General features: G+C 46.8%; 1 protein-coding gene across 1 annotated transcript; it reads left to right on the top strand.

Moving 5' to 3' along the window:
- The first annotated feature begins 18,065 nt into the window (after positions 1-18,065).
- On the top strand, positions 18,066-24,375 carry LOC100285200 (uncharacterized). The gene is made up of 8 exons (NM_001370703.1): positions 18,066-18,468; positions 18,667-18,890; positions 19,033-19,218; positions 19,751-19,863; positions 19,984-20,167; positions 20,261-20,358; positions 22,268-22,733; positions 23,835-24,375. Exons 2-8 carry the CDS (start codon positions 18,699-18,701, stop codon positions 24,066-24,068), a joined length of 1,473 nt encoding a protein of 490 aa, NP_001357632.1. The 5' UTR covers positions 18,066-18,468; positions 18,667-18,698; the 3' UTR covers positions 24,069-24,375.

Here is a 24,375-nt window from a genome sequence, read left to right as displayed (position 1 = left end):
TCTTTTCTGCTTCTTGTCTAGCAATGTGTCGTTACACGAGATGTACCGTGAGAGACCACTTAAGCCCAACACGACATGAAACAAAAATAGCGATTGAAAGTTGTCTAGAGGGGGTGAATAGGCAAACAAAAATATTTTCAACAAAAACTAGAAACAGATTGGGTAAGACCGGTTCAACCGGTGTCAAAACCGTCTCAACCAGTCTGCACGAGTCCAACTAAAGAATGAGGTATAAAACCAAATGGATCTAGAAATTCAGCCAAATAACTTTACAAATGGGATGTCTTAGATGATCCACATGGTTCAAGGTAGTAGATCTGACAAGGACCCTTCTCAAAATCCACATGCCAATAATATATGAACATTTCTTCCACAGAATAGTGAGAGAATGAAGAATACGAACAAACACAACAAGCAAGAACACAAGAGACACAAGATTTATCCCGAGGTTCGGTCACACCACCGATGTGCCCTACTTCCTCGTTGAGGCGCCCATAAAGAGTCAGATCTCTTTCAACCCTAATCCTCCCTTTACCGACCACAAAGGTCAAGCCCACACACTAATCTATGCTCACATGTGCTGGTAATACAAACTTTTGTATGTTCTTCCACAAGATTTGGAGACTCACAAGTGACACCTACTCATCTAGGAGCTAAAAGCTCCAAGAGTAATGAATCCACAAAGAAATCGATGTAGTACTAAAGCTCGAATCAAGAAGAACAAGAAGGATCTAGAGATGAAGCACAAAACCCAGCAGCTCTTAATCTCACTCAAAGATTTCTTTCTAAAGATTTGAAATGGGAGAGACAAGAGATGTGTGTGAGAGAGTGGGAGGTGTTTCTCAAGTTAGAAATAGAGTTTGGTGTGGGCTCTCATGTGGAGAGAGATAGGAGTTGGTATATATAGGAGCCCACAAAATGTAGCTGAATGTTTGACCTTACTGCTCAAATACCAGCTGAGTCGGTATTAAAACTGGCTGAGCTGGTATCCAGCAGAGCAGAAATCGGTTGACCCACCTGCTGAGTGGCAGAGTGGACCAGAGGAAAAACCGGTTGAGCCGGTCTAGAAACCGGCTGAGCTGGTATTCTACACAGTAGATCCTGGTCCATGGGTCGACTGAGTAGAGGGAGGGACCATGGGAAAGTCGACTGAGTTGTGTGTGAAACCGATTGAGCCGTTATTTCAATTCCGGCTGAACCAACCTGAATTTGGCTGAACAAGTATTTTCCATAGATCAATTTTGGCCAAGATAAACTTAAAAATGTTACACTACATACTTTCACTAGGGATCAATGAGGGTAAAATAGAAGTTTTGGATCAAGGATTTTGAGCTTTAGTACCAACGTCAACCTTCTTTTTGGACCCCCTTGATAGTACGATGATTCCTATACTCAAGTTAAATATAATATAATTAAGAAAACTCCTTGAGCCATTGGTGTCTCATTTGTGATTTCTCCATGTGGTTGCTTTATAACGATCACAAACATCTTTGTCTCACCTTTTGAAGCAAACACAAATCAAGCCTATGACTTGAACCATTTCACCATATATGAGCCCAACTCATGGCTTCAAGTCACATTACTGATGCATCAACCCAATATAACTCATCATAACTGATTAGTCCATCATCTTAGTGCAAATACCCTCTTCTTCACCTTAGCCATGGTACCTCAGTCCATAAGCCGTCGCTTGGCCTTCACCTTTACTTAGTCCCTCGAAGCCCTTTCCTTGATATTTTCACCCTATCAAGCCATTCTTGAGTCACATCATACTATTAGTGCGCTCTCGAGCTGTGACTCTGTTGTTTTGTTTCGTGCGCTCTTTTCTTGACTCGTGTGCGTGTTGTTGTTGCGAATTGAGTTCTTGTGTGTGTTGCTATCCCCCCTTACTCTTGTGCTTTGATTAAGATCATCTATGTAAAGTGTGAGAGACTCCAACTTGTGGAGATTCCTCAAAAAGGGAATTGAGATAAGGAAGAAAACTGTGGTACTCAAGTCTGATCTTTGGATCATTTGAGAGGGGTTGAGTGCAACCCTGGACCAAAGGAGGTCACCATAATGTGGAGTAGGCTTTGGTTGAACCACATGATAAAATCAATGTGTCTCTTGTGCATTTACTTTATTATGATTGTTTGAGTTCTCATCTTTACTTGGGTATTGCTCCTAAGTTTGATACTCATTTAAAAGGAGCAATCAGGTGAAGAGTTCTCCTCTTTCCCTCCACCTCTATTCTTAATAACTTGGTTTTAGCTTTCACTAACACTCGTTATAAACCAAGTTTGTCTTGTTCAGAGTTGATTTTTGCACGATCACCCATTCACCCCCCTCTAGGTGCTCTTAGTAACACATATGTTTTATTATCAAGCACAAGCAAGAGAACTTAAAAGAGGGAAGGGGAAATAAATCGCAAGGTACGTAACACAAATAACATAAACGATTTATTTACCGGAGTTCGGTTTCCAAAGAAAATATGCATCTCCATTAAGGAGTCTACTCAGGACAGGTCTCTTTCAACCATTTTCCTCTCTCAAGCAATCACCTAGATCGAGCTTGAACTTTCCTTTCTCAAATCAAGAGACTGAAGTCTCCATAATGATCTCCACACAACAAAGAGTCTCTCGTTAGCTTTTACAAGAACAAGAGTGAGAGAAAGAAAATTAAGAGCACAAGAACTATAGCAACAAACTCAACACGAAACACTCCATAAGGCACTAACACTCTGCTAGCTCAATTCTCTTGAACAAAGCACTTGAGAGGAGTTGGATGGCTTGGAGTTGTTGCAATAAATGTTTGGATGTCTGGTGTAACTCTTGTGTCTTTAATATGCTGGTTGAGAGTATATTTATAGCCCCAACCACCCCCACAAAGCCATTTAAATAAAGTGGGAAAATCTGCACAATTTTTTGTTGCACCGGACCTTGCACAGTTATGGTTCAGTGCAGACCGGACCCTGTCACTCTGCCATTGCAGGTTACCGGTCTAATGGGGAGCAGTCTTGTTAGGCGCATTGGAACGGGTTAGTGTGCCACTGAACCCTTACCTCATCATCTCGATTGTCAGATCTTGAAAGTAGTCGTTGGAGCTTGCCAGTCCAGTGCACTTGGACCCTTGGTCTTGTGAACTAATTGGTAGAGGGGTGATTACAGTCTTCTCTGCGTAATCGGTCTGGAGATCTAGACTGAGGTCACCAAGTTACATCGCCTCTGTGCAATCGGTCCGGTGCTCACCGGATCATAGTCCAGTGATCCTTAGTATAAATATTTTTGTACAAACTTTGTCATATCTTTTAAAAGTCGATTTGGTTGTGCTCGAGGGTATTTCTATGACTTAGACAAACATATCTAGAGATTAGCCAACTAGTCTAAGTCACTAATTTTGGCCAATTTTGATTTCTCTAACTTATATTCTGATTTTGGCTCAACTTAGCACAAAAAACGGTGAAACTTCAAACCTGAGATTTCCAACCTCTCTACATAGACCAAATTCATAGGGGTATTTAGAACATATCCCACATGTGAAACTTCCGCAAATTCATCTTTTCCAAGTTTTACCCCTTCTTGGCTGGATTTGAGTTGTTTTCTGACTTACAAACACAATTGTCGATCTTATGAACATGTGAACATAAACTTAGCAAACTAGTTAGCTCACATGTTTGTGATGGCCATCAAACACTAAAACAAATCTAAAAATGGATTAGATCTCATTTCCCTTTCAAGGCAAACATGCAAGTTAAGGAGCAATAGTCTAGAACTCTCGCTAGAATCAAATGGGGAGGGAGAGCTAGGAGGCCATGATGTTTAGTTGATATATGAGATTTTACTATCCTTCACCTTTGTGTTCATCAATCAGCCATACACTAAATAATGTAGGGTATTACATATCTTGTGGTATGAACCTCTATAAATTGTTTGCATGCTAGTAACTAGGCTCCTCAAAGGTTCATAGTACCTCTAGCCTATACCCTATGCTTTGTCCATAAACTTTGTTCTTATCCTTTAGGTACCCATGGTACCCTCGTGTCATACTACGATGACAATATTGATCTGCAAAAATAAGTGAGATATTCAAAATTGTACTAATTACTGGGGAATCAAACTAATGAACCATACTATGGAGTTATGGGAGAGATTTATTGAGCATCATCCGAGAGGATTAACAAGGATCGTTATGAAACCAATTTGTTCCATGTCTAGAAGGTCAACTATGGAAGCCATTTTCGTAATAAGACAATTGATGGAGTAGTACATGGAGCATAAAAAGATCTACACATGATTTTTATTAACTTAGAGAAGGCTTATAACAAAACATAAAAAATGTTATGTGGTGGGTTTTGGATAAAAGTAAAGTTCCAACAAAATACGTTGGGATCATTAAGGACATATACAACAATACTGTGACAAATGTTTGAACAAGTGATGGAGACAAGTATGGCATTCTGGTTAGAACAAGACTATATCAAGGGACAACTTTGAACCCTTATCTTTTCCTTTATGATGGATGAGGTCACAAAGGACATGCATGGGGGATATCCCTTGGTGTATACTTATTTGAATGATGTAGAGCTAGTTGATGAAAGTTGGGTAGGGGTAAATAGGAAACTAGAGTTACGACGAGAGACTCTTGAGTCTAAATTTTTTAGACCGAGTAGAACCAGAACCAAATATATAAGATGTGACTTTGGCACTGCTACACATGAGAAAGGAGAATAGTGTCACATAAGGATACCTTTTGATATTTTGGACCAATGTTACAGAGAAACAGGGATATCTATGAAGATGTTACCCATAAAAGCAAAGTAGCGTGGATGAAGTGGTGCCAAACATAAACATCTATCATTCTATGTCACAAAGGGTACCCACCAATGTTAAAAGACAAGTACTATACGACGATGACCAACTTTACCATATTAGATGATGCAAATTTTTGCCTAAAATGACATGTTCAACATATAAGTGATGCGGAAATGTGTAACATTGAATTTATGGCCATAAAAGAAATGATCAAGAAACGATGATATCTGTGATAGGCTAGGGGCAACAGTAATTAAAGGAAATCTTGTTCAATATCAATTAAGATGATTTTGATATATCTAATAGATACCTGCAAAGACACTAGTGTGTAGTGGGATCATAAGACACAATAATAATAGAAAGAGAAATAATAGTGCATGAAAAACAATTACTCACATGTGTAAAATCTTAATTTGTGACTTTTATATATTTTAACTCTATCTTATTTTTGAAAGGGAAATGTGCCTTTGGGCCATTTCTAAGTATTTTGGTGATTGAGTGTCAACACAAGTGCTTAAATGTAAATCTATGCCCATGGATGATCAAAGTGCAAATCACAAGCAAAGGTATGTTTCTAAGCCTGAGTACATTGGTTTTGTGTACTAATATACTTGTCTAAGTGATAGAAACAGAAAGAAGAAGAAAGAAGAAGAGTTGGCTGTGTACAGCCAAAAGGCTGCTTCGGTCTGGGGCACCGGACTGTCCGGTGGTGCACCGGACAGTGTCCGGTGCGCCAGGCTGCCTCGGGCGAACTGGCCGCTCTCGGGAAAATTGCTGACGGCGTACGGCTAAAATTCACCGGACTGTCCGGTGTGCACCGGACTGTCCGGTGAGCCAACGGTCGGCAGAGCCAACGGTCGGCCGCGGAATCTGCGCGCGACACGTGGTCTGGCCAACGGTCGGAAGATGGCACCGGACTGTCCGGTGTGCACCGGACTGTCCGGTGCGCCAGATCTGCAACGGTCGGCAACGGTCGGCTGTGCCTGTTAAGGAAAGAAATCGGGCACCGGACAGTGTCCGGTGTGCACCGGACTGTCCGGTGCGCCCGACGACAGAAGGCAAGGATGGCCTTCCAGATTTGTTGTAAACGGCTCCTAGCGGCCTTGGGGCTATAAAAGGGACCCCTAGGCGCATGGAGGAGTACACCAAGCATTCCTACAACACTTCTAAGCACCAAGACATCGATCTCGCGCATTCGTTTCATTGTGATAGCATCTAGAGCTCTTGTGGAGTTGTGAACTCTTTGTGTTGCGTTGCGAGCTCTTGTTGCGACTTGTGTGCGTGTTGTTGCTCTGATTTTCAAGTCTTGTGTGCGTTGCTCATTCCTTCCTTACTCTGTATTTCTTTGTGAATCTTAAGTGTAAGGGCGAGAGGCTCCAAGTTGTGGAGATTCCTCGCAAACGGGATATTGAGAAGAAAAGCATAACACTGTGGTATTCAAGTTGATCATTGGATCACTTGAGAGGAGTTGAGTGCAACTCTCGTCCGTTGGGACGCCACAACGTGGAGTAGGCAAGTTTTGTACTTGGCCGAACCACGGGATAAATCACCGTGTCCTCTCTATGTTGAACTTCTTGTGATTATCATATTGTGCAAGATCTTCGCTCTAGCCACTTGGCATTAACTGCGCTAACACTTAATCAAGTTTTGTGGCTTAAGTTTTTAAGATTTACAGGATCACCTATTCACCCCCCCCCCTCTAGGTGCTCTCAATTGGTATCAGAGCCGTTCTCTTCAAGAAAGGGACTAGCCGCCCGAAGAGATGGATCCTAAGGGGAAGGGAATTGTGATCAACGACAAGGAGAAGGAGTTCTTCGTCAACGAGCCAAGGGATGACAAGTCCAACGACTCGGGCTCGGGCCACAGACGCAAAGATGGGAAGAAGAAGACAAGACGCATCAAGGAGATCGTCTACTACGACAGCGATGAGTCTACTTCTTCCCAAAAGGATGAGGACAACGACTACAAACAAAAGACGGTTAACTCAAACTTTTCTTTTGATTATTCACGCATTCCGCATAGCTCGAATACACATTTGCTCCCCATTCCACTTGGCAAGCCTCCTCACTTTGATGGAGAGGACTACGGATTTTGGAGCCACAAAATGCGTACTCATCTATTCTCTCTCCATCCAAGCATTTGGGAGATTGTGGAAAGTGGAATGAAATTTGATAGCTCAGATAGCCCTTCATTTATAAATGAACAAATTCATAAAAATGCACAAGCTACTACTGTGTTGCTAGCCTCTTTGTGCAGGGACGAGTATCACAAGGTGAGCGGCTTGGACAATGCCAAGCAGATTTGGGATACCCTCAAGATCTCTCATGAGGGAAATGACGTCACTTTACTCACCAAGATGGAGTTGGTGGAGGGTGAGCTCGGACGTTTCGCGAAGATAAGGGGAGAGGAGCCGACACAAACATATAACCGGCTCAAGATCCTTATCAACAAAATAAGGAGCTACGGAAGCACGCGATGGACGGATCACGACGTCGTCCGCTTAATGCTAAGGTCATTTACCGTTCTTGATCCTCACTTGGTGAACAATATTCGTGAAAATCCTAGGTACATCAAGATGTCGCCCGAAGAAATTCTTGGGAAGTTCGTAAGCGGGCGGATGATGATCAAGGAGGCAAGATACGTGGACGACGCGTTGAATGGTCCCATTCATGAGCCTCAACCCATTGCTCTCAAGGCAACAAGGAGCAAGGAGGCGCTACCCAGCAAGGTGGCGCAAATTGAGGCGGCCGGTCTTAATGATGAAGAGATGGCCCTCATCATCAAAAGATTCAAGACGGCACTGAAAGGTCGCAAGGGACAGCCAAGCAAGACTAAGACCAAGGGAAAGCGATCATGCTTCAAATGCGGTAAGCTTGGTCATTTTATTGCTAACTGTCCCGATAATGATAGTGACCAGGAACACGGGAGCAAGAGGGAAAAGAAGAAGCACTATAAGAAGGTCAAGGGCGAGGCACATATTGGAAAGGAGTGGGACTCGGATTGCTCCTCCTCCGATTCCGACAATGAAGGACTCGCCGCCACTGCCTTCAACAAGTCATCCCTCTTCCCCAACGAGCATCACACATGCCTCATGGCTAAGGAGAAGAAGGTATGTACTCAAGACAGTACTACTTATGATTCTTCTAGTGATGATGAATCTAGTGAGGATGAAATTGATTACTCTAGTTTATTCAAGGGATTGGATAGAACTAAGATAGCTAAGATTAATGAGTTGATTGATGCCTTAAATGAAAAGGATAGAATCTTAGAGAAACAAGAAGACCTCTTATATGAAGAACATGATAAATTTGTTAGTGTACAAAATTCACTTGCTCTAGAAGTTAAAAGAAATGGAATACTTTCTTGTGAACTTTCTACTTGTAATGAAACCATTTCTTCCTTAAAAGGTGAAATTAATGTTTTAACTGCTAAACTAGAAGTAGCAAGTAACTCTTGTGGTGAAAATATTACAATTTGCACTAGGTGTAAGGATTTCGATGTTAATGCTTGCAGTGAACACTTAGTTTCTATTTCAAAATTAAATGATGAATTAGCTAGTCTTAATGCACAACTTAAGACTAGCAAGAGTGATTTTGATAAACTGAAATTTGCTAGGGATGCCTACACTGTTGGTAGACACCCCTCAATTAAGGATGGGCTTGGCTTCAAAAGGGAAGTCAAGAACTTAACAAGCCATAAGGCTCCCATCTCCGCCAAGGAGAAAGGGAAGGCTCCTATGGCTACTAGCACTAAAAAGAACCATGCTTTTTTGTATCATGATAGAAGACAACCTAGAAGTGCTTATAGTGGTTATAATGCTTATGATTTTGATTCTCATCACATGATTGCTTCTAGCTCTTCTTATATGCATGGTAGAAATATGTCTAGGAGAAATGCTATTCATCATGTGCCTAGAAAGAATGTTAGTCATGCTCCTAGGAAAGTAGTAAATGAATTTTCTACAGTATATCATGCTTTGAATGCTTCTTTTGAAATTTATAGAAAGGATAGAAAAGTAATTGCTAGGAAGTTAGGGGCTAAATGCAAGAGTGATAAAACTTGCATTTGGGTCCCTAAGAAGATTTGTGCTAACCTTGTAGGACCCAACATGAGTTGGGTACCTAAAACCCAAGCCTAAATTTGCCTTGCAGGTTTATGCATCCGGGGGTTCAAGCTGGATTATAGACAGCGGATGCACAAACCATATGACGGGGGAGAAGAAGATGTTCACCTCCTACGTCAAGAATAAAGATTCCCAAGATTCAATCATATTCGGTGATGGGAATCAAGGCAAGGTAAAAGGGTTAGGTAAAATTGCAATTTCCAATGAGCATTCTATTTCTAATGTGTTTTTAGTAGAGTCTCTTGGTTATAATTTACTATCTGTTAGTCAATTATGCAACATGGGGTATAACTGTTTATTCACAAACGTAGATGTGTCTGTCTTTAGAAGAAGTGATGATTCACTAGCTTTTAAGGGTGTATTAGACGGCAAGCTTTACTTAGTTGATTTTGCAAAAGAAGAGGCCGGTCTAGATGCATGCTTAATAGCTAAGACTAGCATGGGCTGGCTGTGGCATCGCCGCTTGGCACATGTAGGGATGAAGAACCTTCACAAACTTCTAAAGGGAGAACACGTGATAGGATTGACTAATGTAAAATTCGAAAAAGATAGACCTTGTGCAGCTTGTCAGGCAGGCAAACAAGTGGGAGGAGCACATCACAGCAAGAATGTGATGACCACATCAAGACCCCTGGAGCTGCTGCATATGGACCTCTTCGGACCCGTCGCCTATCTGAGTATAGGAGGAAGTAAGTATGGTCTGGTTATTGTTGATGATTTTTCCCGCTTCACTTGGGTGTTCTTTTTGCAGGATAAGTCTGAAACCCAAGGGACCCTCAAGCGCTTCCTCAGGAGAGCTCAAAATGAGTTTGAGCTCAAGGTAAAGAAGATAAGGAGCGACAACGGGTCCGAGTTCAAAAACCTTCAAGTGGAAGAATTTCTTGAGGAGGAAGGGATCAAGCACGAGTTCTCCGCTCCCTACACACCACAGCAAAATGGTGTGGTAGAGAGGAAGAACAGGACGCTAATCGATATGGCGAGGACGATGCTTGGAGAATTCAAGACCCCCGAGCGGTTTTGGTCGGAAGCCGTGAACACGGCTTGCCACGCCATCAACAGGGTCTACCTTCACCGACTCCTCAAGAAGACGTCGTATGAACTTCTAACCGGTAACAAACCCAATGTATCTTACTTTCGTGTATTTGGGAGCAAGTGCTACATTCTAGTGAAGAAGGGTAGAAATTCTAAATTTGCTCCCAAAGCTGTAGAGGGGTTTTTATTAGGTTATGACTCAAATACAAAGGCGTATAGAGTCTTCAACAAATCATCGGGTTTGGTTGAAGTCTCTAGCGACGTTGTATTTGATGAGACTAATGGCTCTCCAAGAGAGCAAGTTGTTGATGTAGATGAAGAAGATGTTCCGACGGCCGCTATACGAACCATGGCGATTGGAGAAGTACGGCCACAGGAACAAGATGAACAAGATCAACCTTCTTCCTCAACTATGGTGCATCCCCCAACTCAAGACGATGAACAGGTTCATCAACAGGAGGCGTGTGATCAAGGGGGAGCTCAAGATGATAATGTGATGGAGGAAGAAGCGCAATCGGCACCTCCAACCCAAGTTCGAGCGATGATTCAAAGGGATCATCCCGTCGACCAAATTCTGGGTGACATTAGCAAGGGAGTAACTACTCGATCTCGATTAGTTAATTTTTGTGAGCATTACTCCTTTGTCTCTTCCATTGAGCCTTTCAGGGTAGAAGAGGCCTTGCTAGATCCGGACTGGGTGTTGGCCATGCAAGAGGAGTTAAACAACTTCAAGCGCAATGAAGTTTGGACACTGGTGCCTCGTCCCAAGCAAAATGTTGTGGGAACCAAGTGGGTATTCCGCAACAAACAGGACGAGCACGGGGTGGTGACAAGGAACAAGGCTCGACTTGTGGCAAAAGGTTATGCCCAAGTCGCAGGTTTGGACTTCGAGGAGACTTTTGCTCCTGTGGCTAGGCTAGAATCAATTCGTATCTTGCTAGCATATGCCGCTCACCATTCTTTCAGGTTGTTCCAAATGGATGTGAAGAGCGCGTTCCTTAATGGGCCAATAAAGGAGGAGGTGTACGCGGAGCAACCCCCTGGCTTCGAGGATGAACGGTACCCCGACCACGTATGTAAGCTCTCTAAGGCGCTCTATGGACTTAAGCAAGCCCCAAGAGCATGGTATGAATGCCTTAGAGATTTCTTAATTGCTAATGCTTTCAAGGTTGGGAAAGCCGATCCAACTCTTTTTATCAAGACATGCGATGGTGATTTATTTGTGTGCCAAATCTATGTCGATGACATAATATTTGGTTCTACTAATAAAAAGTCTTGTAAAGAGTTTAGCAGGGTGATGACGCAGAAATTCGAGATGTCGATGATGGGCGAGTTGAACTACTTCCTTGGGTTCCAAGTGAAGCAACTCAAGGACGGCACCTTCATCTCCCAAACGAAGTACACGCAAGATCTGCTGAAGCGGTTTGGGATGAAGGACGCCAAGCCCGCAAAGACACCGATGGGAACCGACGGACACACCGACCTCAACAAAGGAGGTAAGTCCGTTGATCAAAAAGCATACCGGTCAATGATAGGGTCATTACTTTACTTATGTGCTAGTAGACCGGATATTATGCTCAGCGTGTGCATGTGTGCTAGATTTCAATCTGATCCTAAGGAGTGTCACTTAGTGGCAGTGAAGCGAATCCTTAGATATTTAGTTGCTACGCCTTGCCTCGGGCTCTGGTATCCAAAGGGGTCTACCTTTGACTTGATTGGATACTCAGACTCCGATTATGCTGGATGTAAGGTCGATAGGAAGAGTACATCGGGGACGTGCCAATTCTTAGGAAGGTCCCTGGTGTCGTGGAAATCTAAGAAACAAACCTCCGTTGCCCTATCCACCGCTGAGGCCGAGTACGTTGCCGCAAGACAGTGTTGCGCGCAACTACTTTGGATGAGGCAAACCCTCAGGGACTTTGGCTACAATCTGAGCAAAGTCCCACTCCTATGTGATAATGAGAGTGCTATCCGCATGGCGGAAAATCCTGTTGAACACAGCCGCACAAAGCACATAGACATCCAGCATCACTTTCTGAGAGACCACCAGCAAAAGGGGGATATCGAAGTGTTTCATGTTAGCACCGAGAACCAGCTAGCCGATATCCTTACCAAGCCTCTAGATGAGAAGACCTTTTGCAGGTTGCGTAGTGAGCTAAATGTCTTAGATTCACGGAACTTGGATTGAACTGTAGCATACATGTGTTTATGCCCTTGATCATGTTCATTCTGCATTTTGTTGCTTATAGTGGTGCTCAAGTTGTACAAACACTCCCTGGACCTCACAAGTCCGTTGCAAAGTGATGCACAGTTTTAGGGGGAGATGTGTTACAACTTGACCCTTTGAGACTAACCATATGTTTGAGTTTGTTTAACTTAGTCTCGAAGGAGAATTAAAAGGGAAAGGTGGACTTGGACCATGAAAGACTTCCACTGCACTCCGATGAGAGGGTAACTAATTCCAAGTTCATCTCATGAACTCTTATTGCCATTTGATCTTAATTGACGATTTTTGTGAGGCAATGGGGTTAAAGGGCCAAGATTGATCCCATTTTGGTGCTTGATGCCAAAGGGGGAGAAAATAAAGGCCAAAGTGATAAATGGATCAGCTACCACTTGAGAGATTTTGAAAATAGTAGATTAGAGCTTTTGGTGTGTCAAAACGTTTTTATTGCGTCTCTTTTGTCAAAAGTTGGCTTCTTGTTGGGAGAAGTAGTGATTATGGGAAAAAGGGGGAGTTTTTTAAATCCTTGATCAATCTCTTTTGGAATGACTCTCTTTATGCTTCAACATGTGCGTTTGACTTAGAGATAGAGATTTGAGTTCGATTTGCAAAAACAAACCAAGTGGTGGCAAAGGATGATCCATATATGCCAAAATTGAATAAAACTCAAAGTTATTTTATTTGAAGTGATTTTGCACTTGTTCTAGTTGCTTTATGTTGTGTTGGCATAAATCACCAAAAAGGGGGAGATTGAAAGGGAAATGTGCCTTTGGGCCATTTCTAAGTATTTTGGTGATTGAGTGTCAACACAAGTGCTTAAATGTAAATCTATGCCCATGGATGATCAAAGTGCAAATCACAAGCAAATGTATGTTTCTAAGCCTGAGTACATTGGTTTTGTGTACTAATATACTTGTCTAAGTGATAGAAACAGAAAGAAGAAGAAAGAAGAAGAGTTGGCTGTGTACAGCCAAAAGGCTGCTTCGGTCTGGGGCACCGGACTGTCCGGTGGTGCACCGGACAGTGTCCGGTGCGCCAGGCTGCCTCGGGCGAACTGGCCGCTCTCGGGAAAATTGCTGACGGCGTACGGCTAAAATTCACCGGACTGTCCGGTGTGCACCGGACTGTCCGGTGAGCCAACGGTCGGCAGAGCCAACGGTCGGCCGCGGAATCTGCGCGCGACACGTGGTCTGGCCAACGGTCGGAAGATGGCACCGGACTGTCCGGTGTGCACCGGACTGTCCGGTGCGCCAGATCTGCAACGGTCGGCAACGGTCGGCTGTGCCTGTTAAGGAAAGAAATCGGGCACCGGACAGTGTCCGGTGTGCACCGGACTGTCCGGTGCGCCCGACGACAGAAGGCAAGGATGGCCTTCCAGATTTGTTGTAAACGGCTCCTAGCGGCCTTGGGGCTATAAAAGGGACCCCTAGGCGCATGGAGGAGTACACCAAGCATTCCTACAACACTTCTAAGCACCAAGACATCGATCTCGCGCATTCGTTTCATTGTGATAGCATCTAGAGCTCTTGTGGAGTTGTGAACTCTTTGTGTTGCGTTGCGAGCTCTTGTTGCGACTTGTGTGCGTGTTGTTGCTCTGATTTTCAAGTCTTGTGTGCGTTGCTCATTCCTTCCTTACTCTGTATTTCTTTGTGAATCTTAAGTGTAAGGGCGAGAGGCTCCAAGTTGTGGAGATTCCTCGCAAACGGGATATTGAGAAGAAAAGCATAACACTGTGGTATTCAAGTTGATCATTGGATCACTTGAGAGGAGTTGAGTGCAACTCTCGTCCGTTGGGACGCCACAACGTGGAGTAGGCAAGTTTTGTACTTGGCCGAACCACGGGATAAATCACCGTGTCCTCTCTGTGTTGAACTTCTTGTGATTATCATATTGTGCAAGATCTTCGCTCTAGCCACTTGGCATTAACTGCGCTAACACTTAATCAAGTTTTGTGGCTTAAGTTTTTAAGATTTACAGGATCACCTATTCACCCCCCTCTAGGTGCTCTCAATTTTTAGGATTAAAAACTTTGTTGTTGTATACAGAAGTATCTATGAAGTTTTTGATGGCATATTTATATATGGGTCGACCATCGTTTTTTAATGGTACATAGAGTATTATCTCAATGTCTTACGTTTCTACCCTGAATCTGTATGGAGCTATTTTTCTTTTTCTTACTCCATCCTGTGAAGAATGCAATTTCAATTGTGGCCCTAGCGGCTAAGGAAACCATCTTTTGTTTGATCATAGTCTCAAAATATTAGTAATTTTAGCTCTTAATTTTTATGTCCATATTCATGTAGATGGTTATGAAACTACATATACATATAGTATTTAGAGCTCTGAGCTCTATTTAACTACAGGGATCACAATTATCCTGCCCACGCGCTCACAATTATCCAGTCCCACGCCGTCACTATAAAAACACCCCCACGCCGCCAGGGATTAGGTTTTAGCGGCGGCGGCGGTTCCCCCGGGCGTGCGAGCAGGCGCCCATGAGCAGGAGAGCCCCGGCCGCCGCGACGCTCTCCAGCCGGCGGATTGGCGGTCGTGGAGGGGGCGCGAGGAGGAGCCTCAGCGTCCGCGGCGGTATAGCTTCAGGAGGCACCGGTCAGGCGCGGCGGAGTGGGCGGCGGTGGTGCTGTTCATGGTGCTTGCGGTCGTGGTGCTGCTGGGCGCCGTGGCCGTCCTTGTGGTGGTGCTGCTACTGCAGCCCCGCGTGCCGTACGTGGCGGTGCGTGCGGGCTGGCGGTGCTCCGCGCCTACCCGTTCCACGTGCCCGCCAGGGGCGTCCTCCTGTTGGCGTACGTGGCACGCGCGTAGGGCGCCCCGCTGGGCGACGCCGGCAGCGCCGCCATGGAGGCCGCGCTCCGCGACGGCGTGGTGCCGTTTCGGGTGGATGGGGAGGCCCGGACGCGATAGAAGGTCGCGGGGATCATCGACGTCGACCAGTGGACGCGCCTGGCATGCTAGCTCCGCTTCTTCTGGCCCAACGGCACCGTGCTCCCCTTCAGATGCATCTCCAAGTCTAAGTTCTTGTTCTTCTGACCGCCGTGCCCTCTGTATTGTCTAGTGGCTACTCTTCTGACCTCATTTCCATGGCCGAGCGTGAGCGTGACGGATCAAGATTCAGGAACAGCAAATGACTTCATCGTTTTCTTTCTTGTCTTGGATTCGTTCAGTTATTAATTCACCCCCATGTCGCATGTATAGGTCGGCAAAAAAGATTTTGTCTTGGGTTCTTTCTTATTGCATTTTACGCTTCCACTAAAAAGCAAGCGCCACATTCGTCGTTTTAAAACAGATCATTGATTTACGCTAAAATTCGTATCCATTTACGCTGTTTCGGATCACGTCTTACGCTTAAATCCACCTGACCTAGAATCCAAGCACGATCGGAGCGCGATTTTGACGTCGTAATAGGCCACATTCGTTGTTACAAAATAGATTGATGATGTACGATAAAATTTGTACCCATTTACGCTGTTTGGTTCACGTTTTACGCTGAAATTTGACCAAGCCAAAATCCGTGCACGATCGAACGTGATCAATCTACGCTGTTTTAGCTAATATAGGATTTACGCTAAATTTCGTATTCATTTACGATGTTTTAGCTCACGTTTTACGCCGGAATCTGCCCTAGCCAGAACCCACGCACGATTGGGTGCACGCGATTTTCACGCCGTAATTTTGGGCTTCGTTTGCTGTTACAAAACAAATATATGATTTACGCTAAATTTTGTACTCATTTACGATGTTTTAGCTCACGTTTTACGCTGGAATCCGCCCGAGCAGAACCCGCGAACTGCGGCTGTAAATTAAAATTTATTTCCTTCTACTAATGCTCCTCGAACCGTAACTGTCCCTTTATTTACGCGATTATGCAGCATGTCTTTCCTTATATCAAACCGGTCAAGATTTATATAATGCATGGTTTATGCTATCATGTTACACATCGTTATGCAGTCGTAAACAGTGTGCACATGGTAATATTCGTTTCCGTGAGTCAAGGTACAAAATATCCCTTTTATGCATGATTTATGCACATTACTACATATATTTATGTGTGCGTATTTGTTTCCTCCCGTATCTGCGCCTTTATTTACGCGCACGAAGAGCACGTCTTTCCTTATCTCAAAACCGGTGGGAGATTTTAAATGTTTGTATGGTTTACGCTATCATGTATCACAACGTTATGCAGTCGTAACCGGCAAGCACATGCAAATATTCGTTCTCGTGATTCGTGGCATAAAAGATTCCATTTATGCATGAGTTATGCACATTTGTACATATATTTATGCGTGCGTATATCACATGTCGCGTCTCAGCCGGGATACGTGGCTATCCTATGCATGGCTGACGCAAGCTGGCGTCCAGTGGACCGAACGTGACCCGATCGGCCTCCTGGCTGGGGCTTCGCCCACTAACGGAAGCCCAGGGCTTCCATTACCTCTTCCCTATAGATATAGTATTTAGAGCCTTATATATATATATATATATAACATATACATTATTGTATGGATCCAGTAAAAGGATAAAACAAATTTTAGTTTAAGACGGAGAGAGTATATATTTTCATATGCCTATTTAAACTAAGGACTATTGATACCATATTTTTATAAAATGAGCAAGATCTAAAATAGTTTTGTTGGTTACTTATTTTCAATTGTTGTGAATAAAAAAAGACAACATAAATATTAAACATTAAGAACCTTCATCCATCGAAGCATTATCTTCTTTTAGAAATAATGGATTTTGAACGAAGGTTATGAAGGGCATGTCTTCATTTTTCATACAAATAATATTACAATGTAACATTATGACAAGCACTTATTTCATATTGCATGTCAGAATAATGTCAAGATCTGCATTATATGTTAATAAAGTGATACAAGCCGCATATTACGCTTGTACCTTCGGCTTGCTCGGAAGAGAGAATGCAAGTACAACCTTCCAATAAAAAGCGTGAACAGTACGGTGTACTATTCATCTATTTATAGACATGGACGCAAACCAAACAAAAGTACAATTATAACCCTGATATCTATACATTGCTCTAATACAAATATCAAGGATAAACAGGTCTTTTCATTGCTGGCTTGAGTTCATGTATGACCTTCGTGATCACCTTATGGCGAACCTTTAATTCTTGCCGAAGCTTCACTGTATTTTCTGCGTGTCTGTCACAACTTCGGCACTTAGTTCCTTTAACGTATCTTTGTCAGAATGAATTACAAACGATTTCTTCATCCTGAGAACCTTCGACAGAGAAGGAGACCCCCAACAAATTTGACTTACACCAGATCTAAGGTAATTCGTGTTCGCTACGGCTTTAATCCGGCTTTGGTTGCGGCTTCTACCGTATTTTATATCTGTAGATTGCAGCTGTAGCAGTCCAACAGTTACAACAGCTGCGGCTGCAGGGCGCAAAAGAAATATTCACAACATAATATCGACCATCATGCAGAGTGCTTTGACAATATATGGCTCTCTTTGGAAACAAAGTTTTTAAAAACCACAATATTTGAAATAATACAACATAATTTAGTCAAGACAATACCACAGTGTATATTGCAGTTTTAAAAACTAGGTCTAGATCTAAGTTTAGTATACCTTAAAATAACTATAGTTTTTGCAATACTTAATTTTTGAAAACAGATATTTTATCTATAAGACCAGTCCACAAATAAAGAATGAGCATTTGTCTGATAATTTATCTATCTTTCTATCTATAAGAAAGAAGTACCAGAGAGGAGATATAAACTAATAGAAAACAAAACAAAAAAAAGCGGAAGAACGAAGTGTGAAAAGGCCGAGATAGAAGGCTCGCCTCGGCAGTCTGCAAGGCGCTTGTTATAAAGCCGCAAGTGGTACCATTTCTCACTCGCCCTCTCTCCGCTCGCTCGCTCTCTCTCTCACCGAATCACACACACAGGCAGGCCAGTGAGGCAGGGGCACGAAGGCGCGGCTCCCTCTCTCAAGCCCCTCGCCATTACTCGCTCATAAAGGAAGAACAGAGCGAGCGGGTAGCGAGGAAGAAGCTGGGCCGCGGGGCAAGAGGAGAGAGGTCCCCAGCCGTAGGTCTGCTGTGCAACTCCGGCTCGCCGCCTGCCAACCGCGCGGCGCGGCCACCACGCTAGGCCCCTCGCCCTCCTCGTAGGTGAACAGAGCCTGCAGTCGATACAACAGTAAATTCCGCGGCATTCCATTCGCTTTCCCTCTCGAAACGCACCCTGCATTTACTGCACGTCGCTCGCCCTCCGGCCATCCGCGATCTTCAAATCTTCCACTGTAAAAAGGTTCGTGCTGTTGTTTTTTTTTTACTTTTTTCGTGCGTTCGCGTTCGACGCCTCGCTCGGCTGGTTCCTTCCTTCCTTCCGCTGTGTTCCCTTCTGTTTCTGTACGGGCGGTGTATATATTTTTGTTTTATATCGTTGTTTGGATCTTGATCTGGCCGGCTGATGAATACGTGCTTCTCTCTCCGACGAACGACGCAGCGGGCGGAGACGGGAAGGCCGTGCGCTCAAGGATGGCGCGCGAGCAGCTGGAGGAGTCCATCGTGGCCGACGGCAACGGCAAGGAGGAAGAGGTCGGGGTCATGGGCATCGGCGCCGCGGACGGCGCCGACGACCAGCACGGCGGCGGCAAGCTCAGCATGAAGAGCCTGCTGTGGCACGGCGGCTCCGTCTGGGACGCGTGGTTCAGCTGCGCCTCCAACCAGGTTGGCCTCACGCACCTCACGTCCTCACCTCACTCATGGCGGAGCCGCTCCGCGCCTCCGCCTTGAGTTCGTTCATGCAGATGGACAGCGGAGCGCCCCGACTGACTGCCACTGAATTTGCGTCTTGGTCCTGGTCCCGCAGGTGGCGCAGGTGCTCCTGACGCTGCCGTACTCCTTCTCCCAGCTGGGGATGCTGTCCGGCGTGCTGCTGCAGATCTTCTACGGCTTCCTTGGCAGCTGGACCGCGTACCTCATCAGCGTCCTCTACGTCGAGTACCGCTCCCGCAAGGAGAAGGAGGGCGTCAGCTTCAAGAACCACGTCATCCAGGTATGGCTCTCGTCGTCGTCGTCGTCGTCCGTCCCCGCTCCACTTTCTCCTCCCCGCCATACCATGTGTAATACTCCAACTGACTACAGTTTCGTCCCTTTCCATCCGGGCTCCGGCTTTTGCCACGAAAACCGATCCTTTTTTTGGGGGCGCTGGGTTCCGTACTTCCGTTCGGTCGTTATCGATCCGCCGTGTCTGCGAAAATTGCGGCCTTTTGTGTAAACGCGAGAGGGGTATCGATCCCCCGGCCTCGGCCACTGATATGCATGCTTTTCTGTTGTGCTTCGTGCTTGCCATTTGGCCAAACGAAAAGCGAGCGACGGGGCATCGACCCGTGGTGATCCTAACTTATCTCCCGCGAGATCGGAAGGAACCGGGATTTAAGCGTGATGGGTTTTGATTAAGCAGTCGTGTATATATACTTAATAATAATAAAACAAAAAAAAACAAAAGATTACTAGTAGTAGAAAGAAGATAGGAAGTTGGTGGTGATATGGAGGAGTAATAATCTTGTGAATGTGATGTTGACCAGTGGTTCGAGGTGCTGGACGGGCTGCTGGGCCCCTACTGGAAGGCGGCGGGTCTGGCCTTCAACTGCACGTTCCTGCTGTTCGGCTCCGTCATCCAGCTGATCGCCTGCGCGAGGTGGGTCTTCGCTTCCATCGTGCTCTCCTGCTACTCTGCACATAGGTAGCTGCTGTGGCAAGGGGAGCTGAACCGTGGTGACATCTCTCTCTCTCTCTCTCTCTCTCTCTCTCCGTGCAGCAACATCTACTACATCAACGACCGGCTGGACAAGCGGACATGGACGTACATCTTCGGCGCCTGCTGCGCCACCACGGTGTTCATCCCGTCCTTCCACAACTACCGGATCTGGTCCTTCCTGGGCCTCGGCATGACCACCTACACCGCGTGGTACCTCGCCATCGCCGCGCTCCTCAACGGCCAGGTGAGCCCCCCCCACAGCCACCGCCACCGGATCCGATCGCTATTGTCTACCACTGATTCACCGTCCCCGTCGTCCTCGCCGACGCACATGCAGGCCGAAGGCGTGGCGCACTCCGGCCCCACCAAGCTCGTGCTCTACTTCACCGGCGCCACCAACATCCTCTACACCTTCGGCGGCCACGCCGTCACAGTGTAAGCAAAGCCTTCTCTTTCCCACAACCAACTCAACAAATTACTGACTACTAGTAAGTAGTACGCACGTGCTACCACTTCTACTGCAGCTTTAGCAGGACGTTAGTTAACTAGTACTAATCCTACCAAGTTCCTTGTTTTTGTTGTTAAATAAATACTCTGCAATTAGCGCTGCTGTTAAGTTCACCCTGGAGCAGAGCTGCAGAAGCAATGGCCCCCCCTCCCCGCCTCCATTAATGGTGTTCGGGTACCAGTGTACCACACCAGTAGCTGCAGGACCACACTGCAACAGTGTAGTGTAGTTAATCCTAACTACATTCATGATTGTGGCTTTGCAGCTACTAGCTTATTAGCTTAGCTTGCTCCACGACGAGCAGATCCCCCATGAACAGTCAGGGCCACCTATATATATACACACACATAAAAAAGGTAACTGTAGGCAGGCTGCGCTTGTGCAGTTGTGCGGGGTGGGAACCAGCTGCGGCCTGCAGGCATCCGGCGATAAAAAAAATTCAGCCGCTAAAGCCCGGTGCGCTCATGTGCATTTGAGTGATGCATCTTCCAAAAGGCCCCTCCCCTACCAGTAGAAGATATAGCCTACGAGGGGCAGAGAGAAAAGGGATGCAGTGTTGGCTAGCCACTTTGCATTATAGAATAGGCGGCTACTACCTCCCAGGATGATCCCTTTATTCCTACTAGTCGTGTTCATCGCTTGCCCGAGCTTTCATCTATTCTATTGCCTGGATTATTGACTGGATTTTATTGACATGGCTGCGGCGGCATGATTAAGAGGCCACGCGAGCGGGGAATAATTAGCAACAGCGCTGCTCAGCTCGAGTGCGCCCGGCCGGGTCTTTAAGCGGCCTCGGAGATCTGGGGATTTTCTATCCCAAGCCAGCATGTGGGTGCTCGGTTCCCTAGCTGCGCTTGTTCTAGTGCAGGAGGGGGTGGGGTGGGAAGGGAACGGGAAAAGAGGGCGCGCTTCATTGAATTCAGCCAGCGGCCAGCGCGGAGCTCTCACGTCATGGCCTGCCTGCAGGCGCAATTCATTCCCTTGTTGCCCTCATGCAAGGGGCGAAATGATGATGATGATAAGCTTTGCGACCATCCATGGATTGGGACACATTTTGGTGTTTGGAGCTGTAGGCTGTAGCCAGGGAAAAACCTTGCTTGGTGGAGCAGTGGCGACACACATGCCCACTTTGAGAGCAAATGCATCCTCTGAGAGAGAGAGAGAGAGAGAGAGAGAGAGAGAGAGAGAGAGAGAGAGAGAGAGAGAGAGAGAGAGAGAGAGAGAGAGAGAGGTGGTGGTGAGTGTCTCTGTCCATCTTGACTCACAGTGATCCAGAGCTTATTATGCCAGTTAGGCTGTTACTGCTCTGGAGACTATGCGAGTGATGTGACGACGACCATTTTTAGAGTACTAGTGTATACTAGCTAGCTCTTATTAACATGCATCACGAGGTCTTCCTATGCTGGAGCTGAGTTGTGTTGGCAGCAGCAGCAGGTGATTAGTTTATTACTGGTAACGGCCTTGTTTGGCCGCGTTTGGCGGAGGTGCTCCATCATTTGACTGGAGGCTCGTGCATGTGTTGGCGAGATTCCTCCTGCCGACGACGAGATCTTTGCCCTGCTGTGCCGGTGCGTGAGTCTGACTGGGAGAACCACTTGGCCGCGCCGGATTTTCCTTTTTGCCGTACGTCTTCACGTATCATTTCTCGTCAACTACTAAAGCCTCGGGCCTGGGCATATAGTGTTGCCTCGCATGTGCAGGGCCGTTTTGTCCGTTAATTTGTACTAGAACATATATATACACTGATGATGAACAGCTTTACTGAATGCAGGTAGCCGAAAGCTAGAGAACAAGCTAACAATAATACCACGTTTGTGTTCTTGGTTTGTTTGGCAGCGAGATCATGCACGCGATGTGGAAGCCCGCCAAGTTCAAATACATCTACCTGCTGGCGACGCTGTACGTGTTCACGCTGACGCTGCCGTCGTCGGCGGCCATGTACTGGGCGTTCGGCGACGAGCTGCTGACCCACTCGAACGCCTTCTCGCTGCTGCCCAAGACCCGGTGGCGCGACGCGGCGGTGATCCTGATGCTGATCCACCAGTTCATCACCTTCGGCTTCGCGTGCACGCCGCTCTACTTCGTGTGGGAGAAGGTGATCGGGATGCACGACGCCAAGAGCATCTTCAAGCGCGCGCTGGCGAGGCTGCCCATCGTCGTGCCCATCTGGTTCCTCGCCATCATCTTCCCCTTCTTCGGGCCCATCAACTCCGCCGTCGGCGCGCTGCTCGTCAGCTTCACCGTCTACATCATCCCGGCCCTGGCGCACGTCCTCACCTACCGCACGGCGTCCGCGCGCATGGTACGTATACATATGCATGCGTGCATTTGCATTGCATTGCACCCCCGTCGTTTAGCAAACAATAACAACGGCGTCCTGTGGCCTGGCCGGCCGTCGCGTTGCCTAATGCCTACTGGTTCGGGTACGAGTAAGTGACCCGATCCGTTCATCCCCGTTGCCTAGCTAGAGTGCAGTAGTACCGCCACCAGTCGCAGCAGCTGTCACGAACAGTGGCAGGACTGCAACACGAAATAGACAGTGGAGATCCGTGCACACGCAGCAGCCAGTTCACGTTAGATGCAAAGCACCGGTCCCCCACTTGGGCAAATCCCCCAATCATTGAATGGAGACAACAGCCACATTCAATTCGAAGCCGGCCCCGCCCCCGCGGCGCCCGACAACGATATGGGACGACGGATCGGGGATCGGAACACCGCATCACCCCCACGTCATCATCCGCGTCTCTGCCCGTCGCCTCGCCGAATGCCGGTGCCCATGGCAGATGTAGGCTTCACTGTGCCGGTTCCGACAGCTGGCGGGGGCGGTTTCGGAGCGACTTTTTTGCGAGTACGGCACGGCGGCGATGGCAACGCCGGCGTGGGTCAAGGAACCGCTTGCCTGTGACGGAAGATCTGACGTAGCGCCGATGCGGTGCTGACGTTGGGTGTCGCGCTGTGACGGAAGACCCTCCTGGCGAGGCGCGACGCGACGGTGGTCGCGACGTCGCGGCACTGGCGCGCGTCTGGACGCACTCGGCCGGCCAATCGCGCTCCCAGGTCCCAGGGCCCGGCATCGTGTGGCGGTGTGGCTGGAACGCGAGAGATGATGGCTCCTCTGTCCTCCGTAGACAACGGGATGGCGATGGAGATGTGAGATCTCGGTGTGCGCTGGAGGGTTCCTTTCCTCGCCCTCCGTTTTCCCCAGCTTTTTATTTCCGAAAGGAATTCGAGCAGTGACCCTGTGAAAATGCCTCGAAAAGGATAGGGCTAGGAACAAGCTAAGGCGGGGCACGCCGCGATGCTTATCTTTTATTCATGTCAGTGCTTCTGGCGATCGATTTCATTCTGACGACTGCTGCTCTGTGTTTCCCTGCAAAAAAAAAATTATTTGTTTTTGCAACAGAACGCCGCGGAGAAGCCGCCCTTCTTCCTGCCGAGCTGGACGGGGATGTTCGTCCTCAACATGTTCATCGTGGTGTGGGTGCTGGTGGTCGGCTTCGGGCTGGGCGGCTGGGCCAGCATGGTCAACTTCGTGAGGCAGATCGACACGTTCGGGCTGTTCGCCAAGTGCTACCAGTGCCCGAAGCCGCCGGTCCCGGCGGCCGCGCAGTCACCGGCGCCGCTGCCGCACCACTAGGGCGCGCAGGCCCCGTGACGGCATGGAGCTAGCGTCGCTGCTTGCATTGCAGCCGGTGTTAATTGCTACTAGGTTTTGGTCGCCTTGTAATATACAAGCCTCCTCTAGGGTCGTAGAACTCGATCACAGCAGAGTCACGCAAAGGCGGCTCGTGCCGTGCCGTGCCGCCGCCGCGTTGCTTTCCCGCCCGCCCTCCTCTGCCTGATCGGTCCGTCGGCATTGGTGTCGTTTTGTTTTCGTTTGGCTTGCCACCGGTATTAAAAAGTTGAGTGATGGTCATGGCTTCTTAATCCATATGATGATATGA

The sequence above is a fragment of the Zea mays genome, chromosome 3 (genome assembly GCF_902167145.1).
Source record: "Zea mays cultivar B73 chromosome 3, Zm-B73-REFERENCE-NAM-5.0, whole genome shotgun sequence".
Taxonomy (NCBI): Eukaryota; Viridiplantae; Streptophyta; class Magnoliopsida; order Poales; family Poaceae; genus Zea; species Zea mays.
Note: the sequence above shows the minus strand (reverse complement) of the source record. Positions and strands in the feature narration are given on the sequence as shown.